General features: G+C 39.4%; 1 protein-coding gene across 3 annotated transcripts in view; it reads left to right on the top strand.

Annotated features, from left to right (window-relative positions):
- eipr1.L (EARP complex and GARP complex interacting protein 1 L homeolog) overlaps positions 1-18,420 on the top strand; it is a 118,319-nt gene that overhangs the window by 38,149 nt on the left and 61,750 nt on the right. The window contains exons 1-2 of one of the 3 annotated variants that reach the window (XM_041562336.1): positions 10,208-10,281; positions 15,073-15,229. In XM_041562336.1, coding sequence (XP_041418270.1) covers positions 15,090-15,229 — 140 coding nt within the window. In that variant the 5' untranslated portion in view covers positions 10,208-10,281; positions 15,073-15,089. 3 annotated transcript variants of the gene reach the window in all.

Raw genomic sequence — 18,420 nt, 5'->3', positions numbered from 1 at the left:
ACGGACGTAACTACGCAAATTCACTAACGCGCGCAGTGTACTGAACTCTACCTTTTACGCTAGACTTCCTTCGCCATCTCAGACCAGGCGAAGCGCAATAGAGTAGATAGGGATTGCTTCAAAAAAAGTTCAAATTTTTTCTAAGTCCCAAAAAACGCTGGCACTTTTTTTATATTATGGGTGATAGGCTGAAAAAGATCGAAATTTTTTTTGGGGCTCCCCTCCTTCCCCCTACATTTCCTAACTCATGGCAACTTAACTATACAATGGGCACATGTATAGGGCAAAAAAAAATGTTATTTGATGTTTTGAAGGTTTCCCAGTATTTGTAGTGATTCTACGTATTCCTCCATTGAAATTTGAATTTGGCGCCGTATGCAAATTAACCATCGCTAGCGTAACTTCCCTTCGCTTAGCGAATCAACGCTAGCGCAACTTCGCAACCTTACGCTACCCCTGTGCGCAACTTCGGATTTTAGTGAATTTGCGGAGCGCTGGCGAAACTACGCCTGGCGAAGTGCGGCGAAGTTACGCCTGGCGCAACTACGAATCTTAGTGAATTTGCCCCTATACCTGATATCCCACACTTTGTCCATCATTGATCTTCAACTTACCTTTGCTATTTCCAAATTGCACAAATTGATGTGCTTATGAGTGGCGCTAAATGAATGAAATGAGGGAAGATAACCCTGAGGTCTTTCCTGGAACTCTCTGTAATGTATTTTATTAAGGATTTTATACCGAGTCATTCATCTCTCGCTCCAAGAGTCACATCATCTCCCATCCTCCTAAAGTCAATTCCCCGGCTCCTCATTAAACAGGGAATAGTCAATTATATCATCCTTCTGCCACTCAGCTTTCTCCATTCATTCATTCCATCTTACTGCCAGTCAATGATTCCCCCCGTTATCTTGTATACGACTGGCCATTTTTTTTCTTCCTCAAATCTCTCTTATTTGGTTTCTCTTTCCCTTTCTACTCTAAAAACAAACCACTTCTAGTAGAATTAGCCCACTGCATGAAACTGGAGAAATTCACTGCTTAAACCTTGGCCATAAAGCTCTGTATTAGGGGGTCATTTATCATAATCCACATTTATCTCAATATTTTCTGAAATATATTCCGACCAAATCTGCACAGATTATTTCCTCTTATTTATATTAAAAAGAATTCTAGTTCTGGAAAAAATTTTAAAGTTGTGTAAAAATTCAAATCGTATGAATGTTTCTGATTTTCTGTCTGAAAAATTCCAAATTTTTTCTGATTTTTGCCTGAAACCCACATGAAATTCGGATTATTGCATGAAACCCAGCACAGATCAGAATAACTTCGTGACTTCTCCCATTTACTCATATTAGGGATGCACCAAATCAACTATTTTGGATTCGGCCGAATCCTTCATGAAAGATTCAGCAGAATATCGAACCGAATCCAAATCCTAATTTGCATATGCATGGAAGTAGGCTCTCACCTGCCACAGGTGTTTTAGTGGGTGAAGGGAAACTGTATTTTACAGAATTAAACTTCCCTCAAATGTCAGGCTGCAAGGAGACAGGTAACTTGTATATAAGTGAAAATAAAACATTATACAAGCAGTTTTAGTTCCCCTTTAAAGGAGAATGAAAACTTTACTAAAGAAGTAGCTAGAGTTGCTGTACATTATGTTTTTAGCTTCTAAACCAGCCCAAGGCAATCACAACCGTTAAGAAGTAAAGATCTGTGTCTCCAAAGATGCCCCAGTAGCTCCCCATCTTCTATTCTGCTGATTCACTGCACATGCTCTGTGCTGCTGTCACTAACTGAGCTTAGGGACCCACTCACAATATACAGTACACATAGAATAGAAATGTCTCAATATAAGGCTGATTAGTAATTAATACAGATAATTACTACATGGCAGCACAGAAACTAGTGCAATTAGCATCAGAATGTAATAATCAGCCCTGTAGCATCAGCTTATATTACAGGGGAAGCTCATTTTCTGCTGGATAATTAGTGACGAGCCCTAAGCTTAGCTTCTCAACAGCTGCTCAGAACCCACTGAGCATGTGAGTGTCACAGACACTTTCCAAGATGGTGACCCCCCCCCCCCCACCCCCCACCCGTGTGACACGTTTGAAGGCCTGGATCATTGCTGCTGTTGAAACTGTAGGCTTGGGGCAAAAAGTTCAGTATATAAAATATGGCATTTATAGCCACATTCATAGGGTTTAGTTCTCCTTTAAATGGGCAGTATACGTCATTGTGAAACATAAGATAAATCAATAGAACTTATTTTGAAAATACCTTTTTGCCTACTGTTGTACTCATGAAAAATCTATGGTGGATAATTCACCAGTATGCAGACCCTTCCCTTCACCCTTTGTTGTGACATTTTTCAGGTTGTCTCAAGAACCAAACAGAGTAGCTTGATTAGCTTGTCCTTGTTTGTCCAGTTAAGCTCAAGCAATAACACAAACCATAGACTTTTCATGATTAAATCAAAAGGCAAAAAGTAAGTTTGGCACTCAAAGTAAGCTCTGTCCGTTGCACTCACATTGAATTAAGAGGATATACTGGCCCTTTAACCTGCATTTTATTTGTGGCTGAGGTAAAAACCCAGTGGGCCCTGTATGTATGATGACTATATGTATGATTACTGTATGTACAATTAGCCCTGTATGTATGATGACTATATGTATGATTACTGTATGTACAATTAGCCCTGTATGTATGACTATATGTATGATTACTGTATGTACAATTAGTCCTGTATGTATGATGACTATATGTATGATTACTGTATGTACAATTAGCCCTGTATGTATGACTATATGTATGATTACTGTATGTACAATTAGTCCTGTATGTATGATGACTATATGTATGATTACTGTATGTACAATTAGCCCTGTATGTATGATGACTATATGTATGATTATTGTATGTACAATTAGTCCTGTATGTATGATGACTATATGTATGATTACTGTATGTACAATTAGTCCTGTATGTATGATGACTATATGTATGATTACTGTATGTACAATTAGCCCTGTATGCATGATGACTATATGTATGATTACTGTATGTACAATTAGTCCTGTATGTATGATGACTATATGTATGATTACTGTATGTACAATTAGCCCTGTATGTATGACTATATGTATGATTACTGTATGTACAATTAGTCCTGTATGTATGATGACTATATGTATGATTACTGTATGTACAATTAGCCCTGTATGTATGATGACTATATGTATGATTATTGTATGTACAATTAGTCCTGTATGTATGATGACTATATGTATGATTACTGTATGTACAATTAGTCCTGTATGTATGATGACTATATGTATGATTACTGTATGTACAATTAGCCCTGTATGCATGATGACTATATGTATGATTACTGTATGTACAATTAGTCCTGTATGTATGATGACTATATGTATGATTACTGTATGTACAATTAGCACTGTATGTATGATGACTATATGTATGATTACTGTATGTACAATTAGCACTGTATGTATGATGACTATATGTATGATTACTGTATGTACAATTAGTCCTGTATGTATGATGACTATATGTATGATTACTGTATGTACAATTAGTCCTGTATGTATGATGACTATATGTATGATTACTGTATGTACAATTAGCACTGTATGTACGATGACTATATGTATGATTACTGTATGTACAATTAGTCCTGTATGTATGATGACTATATGTATGATTACTGTATGTACAATTAGCACTGTATGTATGATGACTATGTATGATTACTGTATGTACAATTAGCCCTGTATGCATGATGACTATATGTATGATTACTGTATGTTCAATTAGCACTGTATATATGATGACTATATATATGATTACTGTATGTACAATTAGCCCTGTATGTATGATGACTATGTGTGATTACTGTATGTCTAATTAGTCCTGTATGTATGATGACTGTATGTATGATTACTGTATGTCTGATTAGCCCTGTATGTATGATGACTATATGTATGATTACTGTATGTCTAATTAGCCCTGTATGTATGATGACTGTATGTATGATTACTGTATGTACAATTAGCCCTGTATGTATGATGACTATGTATGATTACTGTATGTCTAATTAGTCCTGTATGTATGATGACTGTATGTATGATTACTGTATGTCTGATTAGTCCTGTATGTATGTTGACTGTATGTATGTTTACTGTATGTCTAGTCCTGTATGTATGATGACTGTATATATGATTACTGTATGTACAATTTGCCCTGTATGTATGACTGTATGTATGATTACTGTATGTACAATTAGCCCTGTATGTATGATGACATGTATGATTACGGTATTTCTGATTAGTCCTGTATGTATGATGACTATGTATGATTACTGTATGTACAATTAGCCCTGTATGTATGATGACTTTATGTATGATTACTGTATGTCTGATTAGTCCTGTATGTATGATGACTGTATGTACAATTAGTCCTGTTTGTATGATGACTATATGTATGATGACTGTATGTACAATTAGCCCTGTATGTATGATGACTGTATGTTTGATTAGTAGTGGATGACAGGGTATATGCACTTGCTTCCATGCTAGATATAGGAATTACAATGCTTCTCATCTGTGGGCTGCTTTGAATATATATGTGTAGTTATTCGAGCCAGTTATTAGGCAGTGTGGGTGTTGGGTGACAGATCTGATTTTCATGCATAAGGCGCTGCAGACAAAGGTGTGAGTCTCCCCGCAGCTCATTAGGGCTAGAGAAGGCTGGCATGGCATGTGTTGGCAAGCTGCAGTTCATGGCCTCTTGCCACCGCCGGGATTCACATTAAGCCCCAGTGACAAGCCTCTCCTCCGCTATCAATTCTCCACATCTCATTTCAGTGATTGTTGTGTTCTGCTGATGAGGAAAATCGAGCAATCATGAAATCCTTTGCATTCTGCTATTCCATTCCTCCAAACACGGGCTGTTGCTGCTCGTTATGAAAGAGCTGGCGGGGAGGGGAGTAATAAGCCCCTTTGGTTTGTCAATGGAAAAGAAAGAGCTTTTTAAATCTGGCTGCTTGTTCCTCACACAGGGAGCATTAATGGGCACCAGCTGTGCTGCAGCTATAGCGGCTCCAGCACTTCAGATTCGCACAGCGAGATGCCGTGTGGTGATGGCGCACAAGTACCTCCTGCGCCGTATCAGGAAGCTTACACTTCACTCGTCGTTCCCTGGGCAACAGATTAACCGCAGCCAGCTGGCCATGCACTTCCCTCGCACATCAAAGCGCCAGCTCTGCTGTTTACTGCTCCATCGTGGATGTCTGTAGGCAGCCGTCAAGCACAAAGCATTACAAGTTACCTTTCAAGGTTGCACATGGGAGGGAGGGAATCATTAAATGACCAGAAAAGGGAAAAGAGATTAAATAAATTCACTCAAAATATATCTGCATGACAGTTGCGTTTAAACACCCACACCCTTTCCAATTGCCGAGTGCATCAGTTATCATCTCTAACTTATGACCTTGTCTCAAGTACGGGATCCGTTATCTGGAAACCCATTATCCAGAAAGCTCTGAATTACGAAAAGACCTTCTCCCGTAAATTCCATTTTTAATTTTTAAAAACTATTTCCTTTTTTCTCTGTAATAATAAAAAAAGTACCTTCTACTTGAGCCAAACTAAGATGTAATTAATTCTTTTTGGAAGCAAAACCAGCCTATTAGGTTTATTTAATGTTTACTTAATTTTCTAGTGGACTTTAAGGGGTTATTTATCAAAGGTTGAGTTTTTCATAGCTCGAATGAACTCACAACTTAAATGGTTTCTAATTCAAGAAAAAACTCGAATGGAAGAAACTCAATTCAGCAAGTTCAGTGAAAAAACTAAAATTTTTTGGGCAAAACCCTCCGGAAAAAAAACTCAAACATCTTGAAGGCTCTTAACATCTTCAAATGGTTCAAGGGACCTCTTCCATTGACTTCTATATGACCTTGACAAGTTTTAGATGGTGTATTTTTGGATTCAAGCTATTTCCAGGGTCGTGGTATAATTCTAGTTTTTTATTTAACCTGAAAAAAACCTCGAAAACGCGAATTTTCGTGGAAAACACAACTCGAACGTTAATAAACAACCCCCTTAAGGTATAAAAGATCCAAATTACGGAAAGATACGTTATCCAAAAACCCCAGGTCCCAAGCATTCTGAATAACAACTCTCATACCTGTATTGGCATTTTGGATAGTTAGTTATAATTTTGAGGTGGTTACACAGGTAATCCTGCACCCAGGCCCGCGGTTTCCACGTTACATCACTGTTGGTTGCTATGAATTACTGCCCATGGGCAAATGTTGCAAGTGTTGATAAATAAGCCCTACTAATAACTTCAGGGCTGTTTTAATAAATGGGCAATTGCTAAGGGCCCACCAAGACTGTGATGCCCCAACATCAGACCTTTTATCTGTTAAAAACGTTCCCTATAAATGGAAGACCCCCTCATTTTAATGATTTGCATTGTGGAAACTGTCCATAAATCCTCAACAGAACGGCTAAACTAAGGGCTAAACTACATTAGAAATTATGATCAGATTTTGTGGGTCAGGCTTTATCTGAATCTCAAAATCTTGACAGGCAACGGCACAGAATACTTGTTGCGAAATCTGATTCCCCGTGTCATGTAAAGTTGGTTCAGATAAAGTCCAATGTGTATCTTGTTCATGCATCTACATCCAACAGTCAATGTATTTCAATGAGAAAAAAAAAAAATCTTTTGGATTCAGATGATGTATTCCAGGGGTGTCCAACCTGCAGCCTGAGGGCCACATGCGGCCCAGGATGAATATGAATGCGGCCAGTGGAGTAACTTGATGCTACTAGGCCCCACAGCAAATTAATTTTAGGGTAGGGATGCACCGAATCCACTTTTTTGGATTTGGCCGAACCCCCGAATCCTTCGTGAAAGATTCGGCCGAATACCGAACCGAATCCGAACCCTAATTTGCATATGCAAATTAGTGGTGGTAAGGGGAAAACATTTTTTACTTCCTTGTTTTCTGACAAAAAGTCATGCAATTTCCCTCCCGCCCCTAATTTGCATATGCAAATTAGGATTTGGATTCGGTTCGGCTGGACAGAAGGATTCGGCCGAATCCGAATCCTGCTGAAAAAGGCCGAATCCCGAACCAAATCCTGGATTCGGTGCATCCCTATTTTAGGGCCCCCAACATTTCCAGAGGTTGTCCTGTTTTACCAATATATATTGACATTTCTCATTAATTAGGGCCTCATAGGCCCCTATACCTCATCGGCCCCCCTGCAGCCGCAGGGTCTGCTTCCTCTGTAGTTACGCCCCTGAATGCGGCCCAGCTTGAACATACGCCAATATAGGAAACGTCATGTTGCAATGTCACGCACAGAGATCGAATGTATGCGGTCGCTAATTGTGTGCATGTGTGGTTTAAATTTGACATGGGCTTTCTAGAGCAGGAAAAGCATTTATCAAGTGAGCGTTCGGTTACTTACAAAGGCAAGTAAGTATTCTTCAGCGGCATTGCCCACTATGCTAGGGATATATGCAGCGCCTACATTTGTGAGCAACTTTTTCAAGAATGAACACACTAAGAGAAAAATTAGAACCAAATTATCTGATGAGCACCTTGAGAATTCACTGAGAATTGCAACTACTTCCATTGAACCAGATACTGATACATTAGTTTCTCAAACACATGTCAAAAATCCCACTAGGTTTATGATACCCTCTTTTCTTTTACTTTTACAATAAAATAAATCAAATATTAGCGTATGTGTATAAGTGTATTTCGAGTGTGGCCCCAGAACATTTTTCTTTTTCCAATGTGGCCCAGGGAAGCCAAAAGGTTGGACACCCCTGATGTATTTCCTTCTGTGAGGAATGTTGTGTCAGATAGCAAGTCTTCCTTATAGTGTATTTTTCATTCAGTCCCATTATATTTGGACAAGTTCGACTCCATCCGACCAGACCCAGATTTGTGGAAAGGCCACCTAGGCCCGGGCCTAAGGGGGGCGGCATGCTGCCCAACCACACCCATATTGGTTCAAAAACACTGGAGATACAATAGTTTTTTACATTTTCTGTGCCCCAATACCCATTGCTCCAGTCCAGGTGATGAAAATTCGCATGAATAAAGGGGAGGGGCGACAAACGGCAGTGGGCCTAGTGGAGCCCACTATGTAAATTCAGCCCTGCATCCGACTCGTAGTATGCAATCTGTCGATCTAACAAATCTCTTATGTAGCTTAGGTATAATATGGCAGCTTCCACCAATTTGATTAAACACAGGCGCTGACAGAAGTAGAGAATCCAGGATAATTTCCAGTTGTTTAGTCTGTTTTACCAAACTGAATCCATAAAATGAATATGGTCAGAAATGCAGTATTTTAAATACTGAACATAGTTTATATACTGAACACTGTATCTAGTAATGATCCAGGCCTTTACAGTTCTGCACAGGGGGTCGCCATCTTGGATTTTGTTAGTAGTGTCCGTGGCACTGCACATGCTCAGTTGGCAGCTGTTCATGAGATAAGCTTAGGGGTTGTCTCAAATCATCAAACAGAAAATGAGGTTTGTCAGTCATATAAGCTGATGCCACAGGGCTGATTAATCATTGCTGATTCTGAGCTGCCCTATAATTGGAATATAAACTAATCAGTCTAGTACTGTGACTTTTATATTTTGTATATACACAGCACATTGAGAGTCATTCCTAAGCTCAGGTAAGTGACAGCAGCCCAGAGCATGTGCTGAGAATCAGCTGAAGAAAAGATGGGGAGCTTCTGGGGTCACCTGGGCTGTGCTGCCTTGGGCTGGTACAGAACCCCAAAACATAATGTGCAGCATTTGCAGCCTATGTATTTGTTAAGCTTTGGTTCTCCTTTAACAACACGTATTTAAAGCGATTCTTTCGTGATTTTTACAATGCCGTTTTTATTTCTAAATTACACTGTTTACACTGCAAATAATTCTCTCTACCATATTAAATTTCATTCCTGAACCAATAAGTGTATTTTTATTAGTTGTAATAGGCACCATCTCAGTTCATTTTGCCTGGTCATTTGCTTTCAGAAAGTGTCAGTGCTGCACTATGGAACTGCTTTCTGACAGACTATTGTTTCTCCTACTTAATGTAACCGAAGGTGTCACAGTGGGACATGGATTTTTACTATTGAGTGCTGTTCATAGATCTACCACGGAGCTGTTATCTTGTGTTAGGGAACTACTATCTGGTTATCTTCCCATTGTTCTCTTGGTAGGCTGCTGGGGGGAGGGGGTGATATCACTGATATTTGCAGTACAGCAGTAAAGAGTGACTGAAGTTTATCAGAGCACATGACTGGGGGCAGCTGGGAAACTGACAACATGTCTAGCTCCATGTCAAATTTCAAAATAAAATATAAAAACATCTGTTTGTTCTTTTGAGAATGGAATCCAGTTCAATCCAGCTAATGCGGTCTGAAAAAAAAAATCATGTTTTCCCATGACAATATCTCAGGCAGAATGATTTACTCCAGGGGTCCCCAACATTTCTTTTACCTGTGAGCAACATTAAGATTTAAAAAGAATTGGGGAGCAATGCAAGCATGAAAAATGTTCCTGGGGGGTGCTGAATAAGGGATGTGATTGGCCATTTGGTAGCCCCTATATGGACTGTCAGTCTACAGGAGGCTTATTTTGGTAGTAAACCTTTTTTTTATACAACCAAAACTTGCCTACAAGCCAGTAATTAAAAAATAAGCACCTGTTTTTAGGCCACAGGGGAGCAACATTCAAGCGGTCGGGGAGCAACATATTGCCCACGAGCCACTGGTTGGGGATCAATGTTTTACTCAATATTTCTAAACGGAATAGTCAGAGACAAGCAATGTGCCTTGGACAAGTCCTCCAACCAGTTGTGGCTGCTTCCAGGGGACAACAGGAGGTCACTGACCAGCAGATACACAACCTAGGAGGTTGGTTATGTGTAAGAACCTGTTTAAAATAGTTTTTCCTAGTTAGGAATGATTGTTAGGCTATGATTGCTTACTACAAGTAGCCTTTGGACATGTTGCTTAAAAACAAGCATCTGTGTGTTTTCTTGCTACAATTTTAGTCAGACTGTTTGTAATTCCATTTATTGCAGCGTTTGGACTCAGTAGCCGTAATCAAAATGCTTTGTGTACCAAGGTGGTGCTGCTGTTTCATGTGGCTACTAATGGCTGTGCACTTCCCAATGTGTCTGCATAATCCTGTTCCAATGATCAGTACTAACAGGTAGGAAACATCCCAAATCATCGCTGAAATCAATTTCCTCCCCCTTTTTTTTCCCCTGAAGCCGGAACACCGCATTAAATGACATTGTCATCAACCCCTCGCTGGTGAAATGCGAGTGCGATTAGACTGATAGAAAATCGCTTATCTGGCACTTTCCCCCCCAACCTGAAAAGACGGCGAGAGCTCAGAACTATGGCAAATACACGTTGCAGCAGCGAATCTGGCAGTCGGAGGGTTACCCAGCATGGGGAGCTGTAAGGAACAAAAGGCGGATGATTGAACAGCTGTGAGTTGTAATGCCAACTAATGAGTCCCCACACAGCTATAATCAGAATCCAGGCCAGTTATCCGCCATATCCTTTATGTACAATATCCAACACAATGTGTTTTAATCCTTTCTATCCAAGCAGAAAAAGAAGGTGCAAAATACCAGTCCACGTTTCTCAAACGCTTTACCATTCTTTCCCTGAATGCTGTTTAGACTTATTGCAATATGCATTCGTCAGAACTGCCTGTATTTGCCATAGACAGAGGTATACAGGATTTCCAAGTGTTCACTTTGAGTCAAAATGATCAAAATGTATATTTTTTTGCTCCTATAATCAGTTAATGGGTAGGGAGCTGTGCTCTCCACCCTCTGTGTCTATTGTTTAACCTTGTTCCTGCAGTTCTTAAAGGGTTGGGGAAATGGTTGGACTTTGCAAATTAAATTATTTTCACAATATAAGCAAGTTAAAAAATTGCCCCCTTCTTAAAGGAATGTGTTATCATTAATTTACTCTGATTGGCTGCCAGGGTATGCTTACGCACTGTCCTCAATTCCGAGCCCTGTGTGGAGGGGGTTGGCAACCCTGTTCTGGATAAACACAATCTGGAGGTTTAGGGCAGGGGCACACAAAGCTACTGGGGAGATTAATCACCCAGCGACAAATCACTTTCTTTTGGCGACTAAACTCCCAGAACTGCCTCCCCGCCGGCTACAATCTAAATCACCGACTGGATGGCATTCAGAGTGATTCGTTTTCGGAAAATGAAGCGCTCCGTGTGGCATCGCGCTGGCGATTTGGATTCTAGCACACGGGAAGGCTTTTCAGGGAGATTAGTTGCCTGGAGAAGAGGCGATTAGTCGCCGGTTGACTAAATCTGCCTGAATCTTCCCGTGTGTCTCTGCCATTAGGTAGGAATATGTATATGAGTAGTGAGGGGTGAAACTGGATTTTTGACGCTGGCAACAAAATTGACGCCGGTGACTTTTGACGCATATAAAAGTCATTGTGTGTCCGTTTAAATGTTGCCAACGTCGGAACTGTCACCAGCGTCAAAATTTGTGAATTTGTTCGCCAGTGGCAAAACGCGAAAATTCGCTGCGAATTTGCGACTGGCGAATAAAGTCATTCATCACTATATATGAATGATTAAAGTGTAAAGAAGGCCATACACAGGCAGATTTTAGCTGCGATTTGGTTCCTTCAGACCTTATCTGCCTGTGTATGGGGCACTCAGTCAAACAGATATTTATCACCCTGTATCCCAGTCATTGTGTCTGATTGTTTCTCTCTAGGGCCAAGCGATTGGCCAGCTTAACACCATGGGAAATATTGCAAGAATCATGAGCAAATATCCCTAGAGTCTGTGCCCCAACTAATCAAAGCAGTTCCAAGGGAAGAAGAGGATGAAACAAAAAGGATGATGTGCTTTATTATCTGAACTCTGCAATGGGTCAATTGGAGAAGAGCAGTTGTTTATATTGTTTTGAGATGAGTCCATGCCTTAAAGTTGGTCTGGTCTTATAGCATACCTGCAATACAGGCCAGAACCGACCATACAAAACCTATGTCTATATACACAAATATATCTATAATCTATCTATAAAGGTGGCCATACACTATAAGATCCTCTTATTTGGCAAGGTCGACAAATGAGCGGATCTTGACCCGATATGCCCACTAACGACTGGGCGATATCAGATGAATCCGAATGTTTGGACCTAGGGCTGAACGATCGGATTACGATACTACGAATGGGCTCTGACAGGTCGCAGAACCGCATCAACTAGCTGATGCAGTCCTGGATTGTACGAAAAATCTAACTGCCCGATTTTTTAATTTCTATGGGATTTTTACATGCATATTTATCAAAGGGTGAACTTTCACTTTCACCCATTGATAAATAGTCTTTTAAAAATCACATAGAAAAGAATGGAGAGTGGTGGAATTTCACATGAGTGGACTGTGGTGATCTCTAACTTCACTCTGATAAATATACCCGTAGGTCTAGGCCCATGTCAAATTTCAAAATTAAATCTAAAAAAATGTTGCTCTTTTAAAAAACACTATTAATTGATGCGTTTTGATAAAAAAAAATTCCCGCAACAGTATCCTTTAAAGATACCGTACATAATTGTAAGCACCTAATAAGAAATATATATACAGGTATGGGATCCTTTATTTCAAAAGCTCTGAATAAACAGAAGGCCGTTTCCCGTAGACCAATTTTAAGCAAATAATTCTAATTTTTAAAAATTATTTCCCTTTTCTCTGTAATAATAAAACAGTACCTTGTACTTGATCCCAGCAAAGATATATTTAATCCTTATTGGAGGAGAAACATTTGTATTGGGTTGAATTCATGTCTCAATTATTTTTTAGTAGATTCAAGCTATGGAGGTCCAAATTACAGAAAGACATGCTGCGTAAAACCGCATCTTTGTCTGGATTCTGGATAACAGGTCCCATACCTGTGTAATGTATGTACAAGTTACAGTTCCACAAAAAGCCGAACCACATTACATTGCCTGTTGCTCAGCTGATTCATAGGAACACATTATCAGAGTCTCCCAAATCAGTATAAATACATTGCGCCCCCGACCAAAAAACAAAATGACATGAGCAGCTTTAAGCTTGAGGTACTTAGTGCCAATCAGTGGGGAGACCAAATCCAAATATGAGAGTGCACTAAGAGAAAAACTTTTCTCCTGATTCAATTTGAGATTTTCCTATATACTTCAGTGGAGTTTTTTGAAGATTCTCTCAGCGAACTGAATGTAGCCCTTTTTGGGAAGGGGTATCCAAAAAATAAACTCTAACTCTATCTAAATAAATCTTCTAACAAATAAATACAGAGTTCCTCAGACTGAGATTTGGTGAGTTCCCTTGGTATAGCAGCCTTGGATAGCCATGCTGCCCTGCTTACTAGAGTCCTGCATGGAACCAATTTATTAAAACCAAACCCGACCCACATACTTACCCTCTTGGACCCGCTACCAGATCCGCAAGGACCTTATCCGCGACCCGCTGACCATCAGGAAACAGGACGTGCTGTCATTGTAAACCAGAAGTGACCTCATTAGAAGTAGGTGTGATCAGAAAAAAGGAGTAAAACAGGAAGACCCACGACCCGACTCACGACCCGCAAACCCAGAGAACCGCTGACCAGCCCCCGAAACTTCTACCTGCAACCCGCAGGTTTTTGCGGGTAACCCGCGGGTGCCCGACCCGCTGCAGGACTCCGCTTACTACACAATCATGCACCCTTAAATATACATGCTTCCAGAGCCAGTTTTAGAGGTTTTTGAAGCCAAGATTAAACTCACAAAAAACATGTTGGACGATACACAAAAAAATACGAAAACCTAGAGAAAAAAAAGTGAATACATCTAAAAGTCCAAACTGATTAAAAATGGTCCACTAAGAGCAATGCAGCTTCCAATGATTTCTATACGAACTCACAGATTTTTGTATTAAAGGTTTTTGTGTTTTTTACACTTAATATTTACACTTAATATTAAAAAATATTTAAAAAAAAACACATTTTTTAGAGGTTAGTGAAATAAGAGAAATCCAAATGTTCGTAAATCGGCCCCTCAGTCTTTACAACACACCACCCAAACAAATCATTTCTCCCCCACTGAGCCATTTTCTCAAGCACAGAGCTTCATGTGACCAGACTGAGGCTCAAAAAAGATTCAAAGTAACAAGTATGAGGCTACAGTTGCTAGGGAGTTTTGCAACAGGTCTGGCAATCTGTGGGTTCTGGCAAATTCCAGAGGGGCTGCCGTAAGATGCAATAGAAAGTCTACTATTTAGTGGGCTGGTGGGGAGCTGATTGGGCCTCTCTGTACTCTGAATGCCAGGGCCTATTTTGACTCCCAGTCCAGACCTGTTTTGCATTATAATTAGGAGAGGGGCCCAGAAACAGCACTTGCTGTGACCATTTTAAGTACCACCCATTGTGGTTCTTAAAACCACAATTGGTGGGTTTTTTTGTGGAGGAGGAAAGTGCCCTCCTTAGCCCCCCAGTGAATATTGTGCACCCCAGAACATTCTATCTATGAAATTTCTGACTAAAGTAGCCATGCGCAAACGCTAATTCTGGTAATTGAGTTATAAATACGCCTTACAAATGTTGTGCCTGACAAAAGGCAGTTTTCATCATTTGCGTATTTGCATAACAACAAAAAAACAAAGTACAAGTCTGATGGTTTAACAGAATTCTGTTTTTTTCCCCAACACCAAATGAATTAAAATTTCATTAAGACGCGAACGCTGGCATCAAAACATGGGGAAACTGGGTTAAACATATGCTAATTAGGAGTTCTGCAGAGGACTGATTGCCGACTTCAGGGTTTTGCCTCTATCTCATTTCTGCATTCTGTGGCTTATAACAAAAAAAAAATGGTCTTAAATATTTTAAGCAGCAGATGCGCATGGTTGCTGTGCTTGTGAATACCGATGCATCATAGCTCCTAATGTGTTCTCTAGCCACTGCTGACTTCTTTATTCCTTTATTTAGTTTCAGATAGCAAAGTCATGACATGTGCCGCAGTGTGGAGGATACCCAAGGAACTGCAGGGAGGCAATCACGAATCCCCCGATGATACATCAAGCAACGCCCAGTCCCTGGAGCTCCTTTGTCACCTTGACAGCACTGCCCATGGCAATATGGCTTGGTAGGCTTCTGATTATTTTACTCTTAACAACACAAATCATTTAAATCATCCGTTAAAGGAAAACTATACCCCAAAATGAACACTTAAGCAACAAATAGATTACATCATATTAAGTGTCATATTAAAGATTCTTACCAAACTGGTCTATATATTTAAGTAAATCTTGCCCTTTTACATCTCTTGCCTTGAACCGCCATTTTGTGATGGTCTGTGTGCTGCCTCAGAGATCACCTGACCAGAAATACTACAACTCTAACTAACAGGAAGAAGTGTGGAAGCAAAAGACACAACTCTGTCTGTTAATTGGCTCATGTGACCTGTGAAGTAAGGGTAACACAAACAAAGCAATATCCTACTCACAAGAAAATGTCGATCAGCTTACTTTGTCCATTACATATACATTTCAGAATAAGTCTACAATCACCTTTCTTTACTGACATTTATACAGTACATTTATAGTTCAGCCATTTTTTTTTAGCTTTCTTCTTCTAGCTCTGTGCTATTAAACTTTTTACATGTACAGGCATAGGATCCGTCTTCCGGAAACCTGTTATGCAGAAAGATTTGAATTATAGGAAGGCCCTCTCATAGACTCCATTTTAATCAAATCATTCACATTTTTAAAACGTATTTCTAGGTAATAATAAAACAGTAGCTTATATTTGATCCTATCTAAGATATCATTAATCCTTATTGGAGGCAAACCCACTGATTTTTTTTATTAGGCTAAACTATGCAAATCCAAATTTTGGAAAGACCCCTTATCTGGAAATCATTCTGGATAACAGGGTACATACCTGTAGTGGGCCTGATTATTTCTCATTGGACTGGATTATATAAAATGTTGATGTCTTGCAAATAAGTGTATGGAGCTTTATATAGACTGATGGACTACTTAAAGATTGAGAAGACCATATCCAGCTCGTAGGCCTGCAGCTGGACAGCCTGCTGTAGCTCTTGCTCATATATATATATAGAAAGAAAGACCAGCAACACCAGGGTTTTGCAAAAAGTTGAAAAAAGTGTTATTGACCTTTCTCAAGGTAAAACATGTGCCAAACAATTCACCAAATATATACCCCTCCCCTCATTAATTCATACAGGAAGTGACTCAATTCTCATTTTGCATATCAATATAACAAGTGCATGATATATGCAATATTTAAAGTGCTTATTATGTGCAATATTTAAGGTGCTTAGTATATGCAATATAAAGTGCTATGGCTTATAAATAGTACTTCTAGAAAGTGCATATATTATTGCTGCATAAAATATCTAAAAACATGACAAACATGAGAGAAAAGTGCCCATCATACAAGCGAATAAAAATTTTTTTTGTAATAACATTGTGGCCCATATATAACATTAAATATATCACTGTAGGGCCCTCAATCTGAAATATAAGTTAACAATTAAGTTGCCTGTGAAACTTCAGAAATGGTTACTATTATCTCATCTTAATGGTAAAAAGCTACTATATTGCAGGTAAGTATTTAACCCGCTGGGAGTCACACTGTCCAACTCATGAGTCCAAAAGGCCTCCCTCTGAAGCAAAAGACAATCCATATCCCCACCTCTTGGCAGTGTTGGAATATAGTCAATGGGCATGCACTTAAAGGATGCAATGGGGTAGGCCTGCAGCTGGGCAGCCTGCTGTAGCTCTTGCTCATATATATATATATATATATATATATATATATATATATATATATATATATATATATATATACACCAGGTATGTGTGGTTTACGTTCACAATTCTTTTCTGTAAATATCCTGCTGTAGAGTATATTGGTTAGTGTACCCAGGGTAGACGTCCTCCTGAAGGCAACCTCCCCACAGCCCAAGACAAGATCTAAACTCAATGAATCAGTCTAAATGGGATATGCAAAAAATGTGCAAAGTTTCAGTTTGGTGTATCAGCTTATACAGACCAGTCAGGCCCCCTAGTTTGTTTGTGAACAAGCTTTGATTGGAACTTGGGTATTGGGTAAATTACCACAGCAGTTATGCAGAATAATAAGAAATGTTGACATCACTGTGCCCACCAGGTACTGGGCACTAGTGAAACACCCTCTGTGGTCCTTGTTATAGCAAATTGTTGTTTATTGTTTGTTATAATAGGGTGCTTTAAGGTACCACTGGGCTAAAGGGGGAAAATTTCATTGGTGGGCCCCCAAAGTTGCCCCAAAATAATGTAATAGGACAACCCTCAAGCAGGAGAACTTGCAGATTATAAGGCAGGAAATAAAGAAAAAGTATGTGCTTATTGAAGTAGACATGAGGTCCAGACACATCTCCCTGGACCAACAGGGCTGGCAGCGGATGAACTGGAATTGCAAAGCAGCTTTTTATTAAACAATATCCCATAGGAACATTTGATCTAATAGAAAGTTCAAGTAATTTTTATTTTAAAAAATTATCTGAGCTCTTGCAACTGATTGAAAGAAGGTGTCTGCTGTTTCTGAGGGATGCTTTAGTCAAAAGTTATAACAGATAAATTGCCAGTTTATTAAAACAGCCCTGTAATTAGAGGAAAAGGCTATGTAGTGGCCCAATGAGGGTTCATTTGCTTTACAGCCATGAAAAACAACTGGGTAGATACTACTGGGCAAATCTTTAGAATACAGGACTTGTTCAACTGTGGCCAGAAAAGGGTCCACTAAATTTGGACTAGCTGTATTTTTAAATTGAAGACTATTATATTGGCAATCTGTCCTGGGGTCTGTCTCCATTTCCACACATTTCTTTGCCTTCTAACATAAGTCTCTAGAGAGCTCATAGTGTGTTGTAACTTAAGAGCTATTAATTGATCAGTTACTGGTGAAGAATTCTAAGCATTGTGCTGCAGACAAAACACAACCTAGAAGAAATGAGAAAAAGCAACATTTACCAGTTTGGTGTGTTCTGGTTTTCCTGTTTTAGACTGAACTGAGGACAGTGACAAATGCATGACCAGCATCTTACTATGTTACCATGCTACATAACATAATTCATATCACTAATTTAGTTGAACGTTGATATAAAGTGCACTGGGTTGTTAAGTCAAGTTTAATGCATAACTCAGTACCTACCACATCTACTATGGGGGTTATTTATCAAAAGTCGAATTTTAGAGTAATGTGGATTTTTTAAAACTCTAAAATTTGATCAAATTGTCCCGACCCAAAATTCAAATCAAATTTGGATCG

The sequence above is a fragment of the Xenopus laevis genome, chromosome 5L, assembly GCF_017654675.1.
Source record: "Xenopus laevis strain J_2021 chromosome 5L, Xenopus_laevis_v10.1, whole genome shotgun sequence".
Classification (NCBI taxonomy): Eukaryota; Metazoa; Chordata; class Amphibia; order Anura; family Pipidae; genus Xenopus; species Xenopus laevis.
The sequence above is the reverse complement of the archived record's forward strand: the minus strand, read 5'-3'. Positions and strand labels throughout refer to the sequence as shown.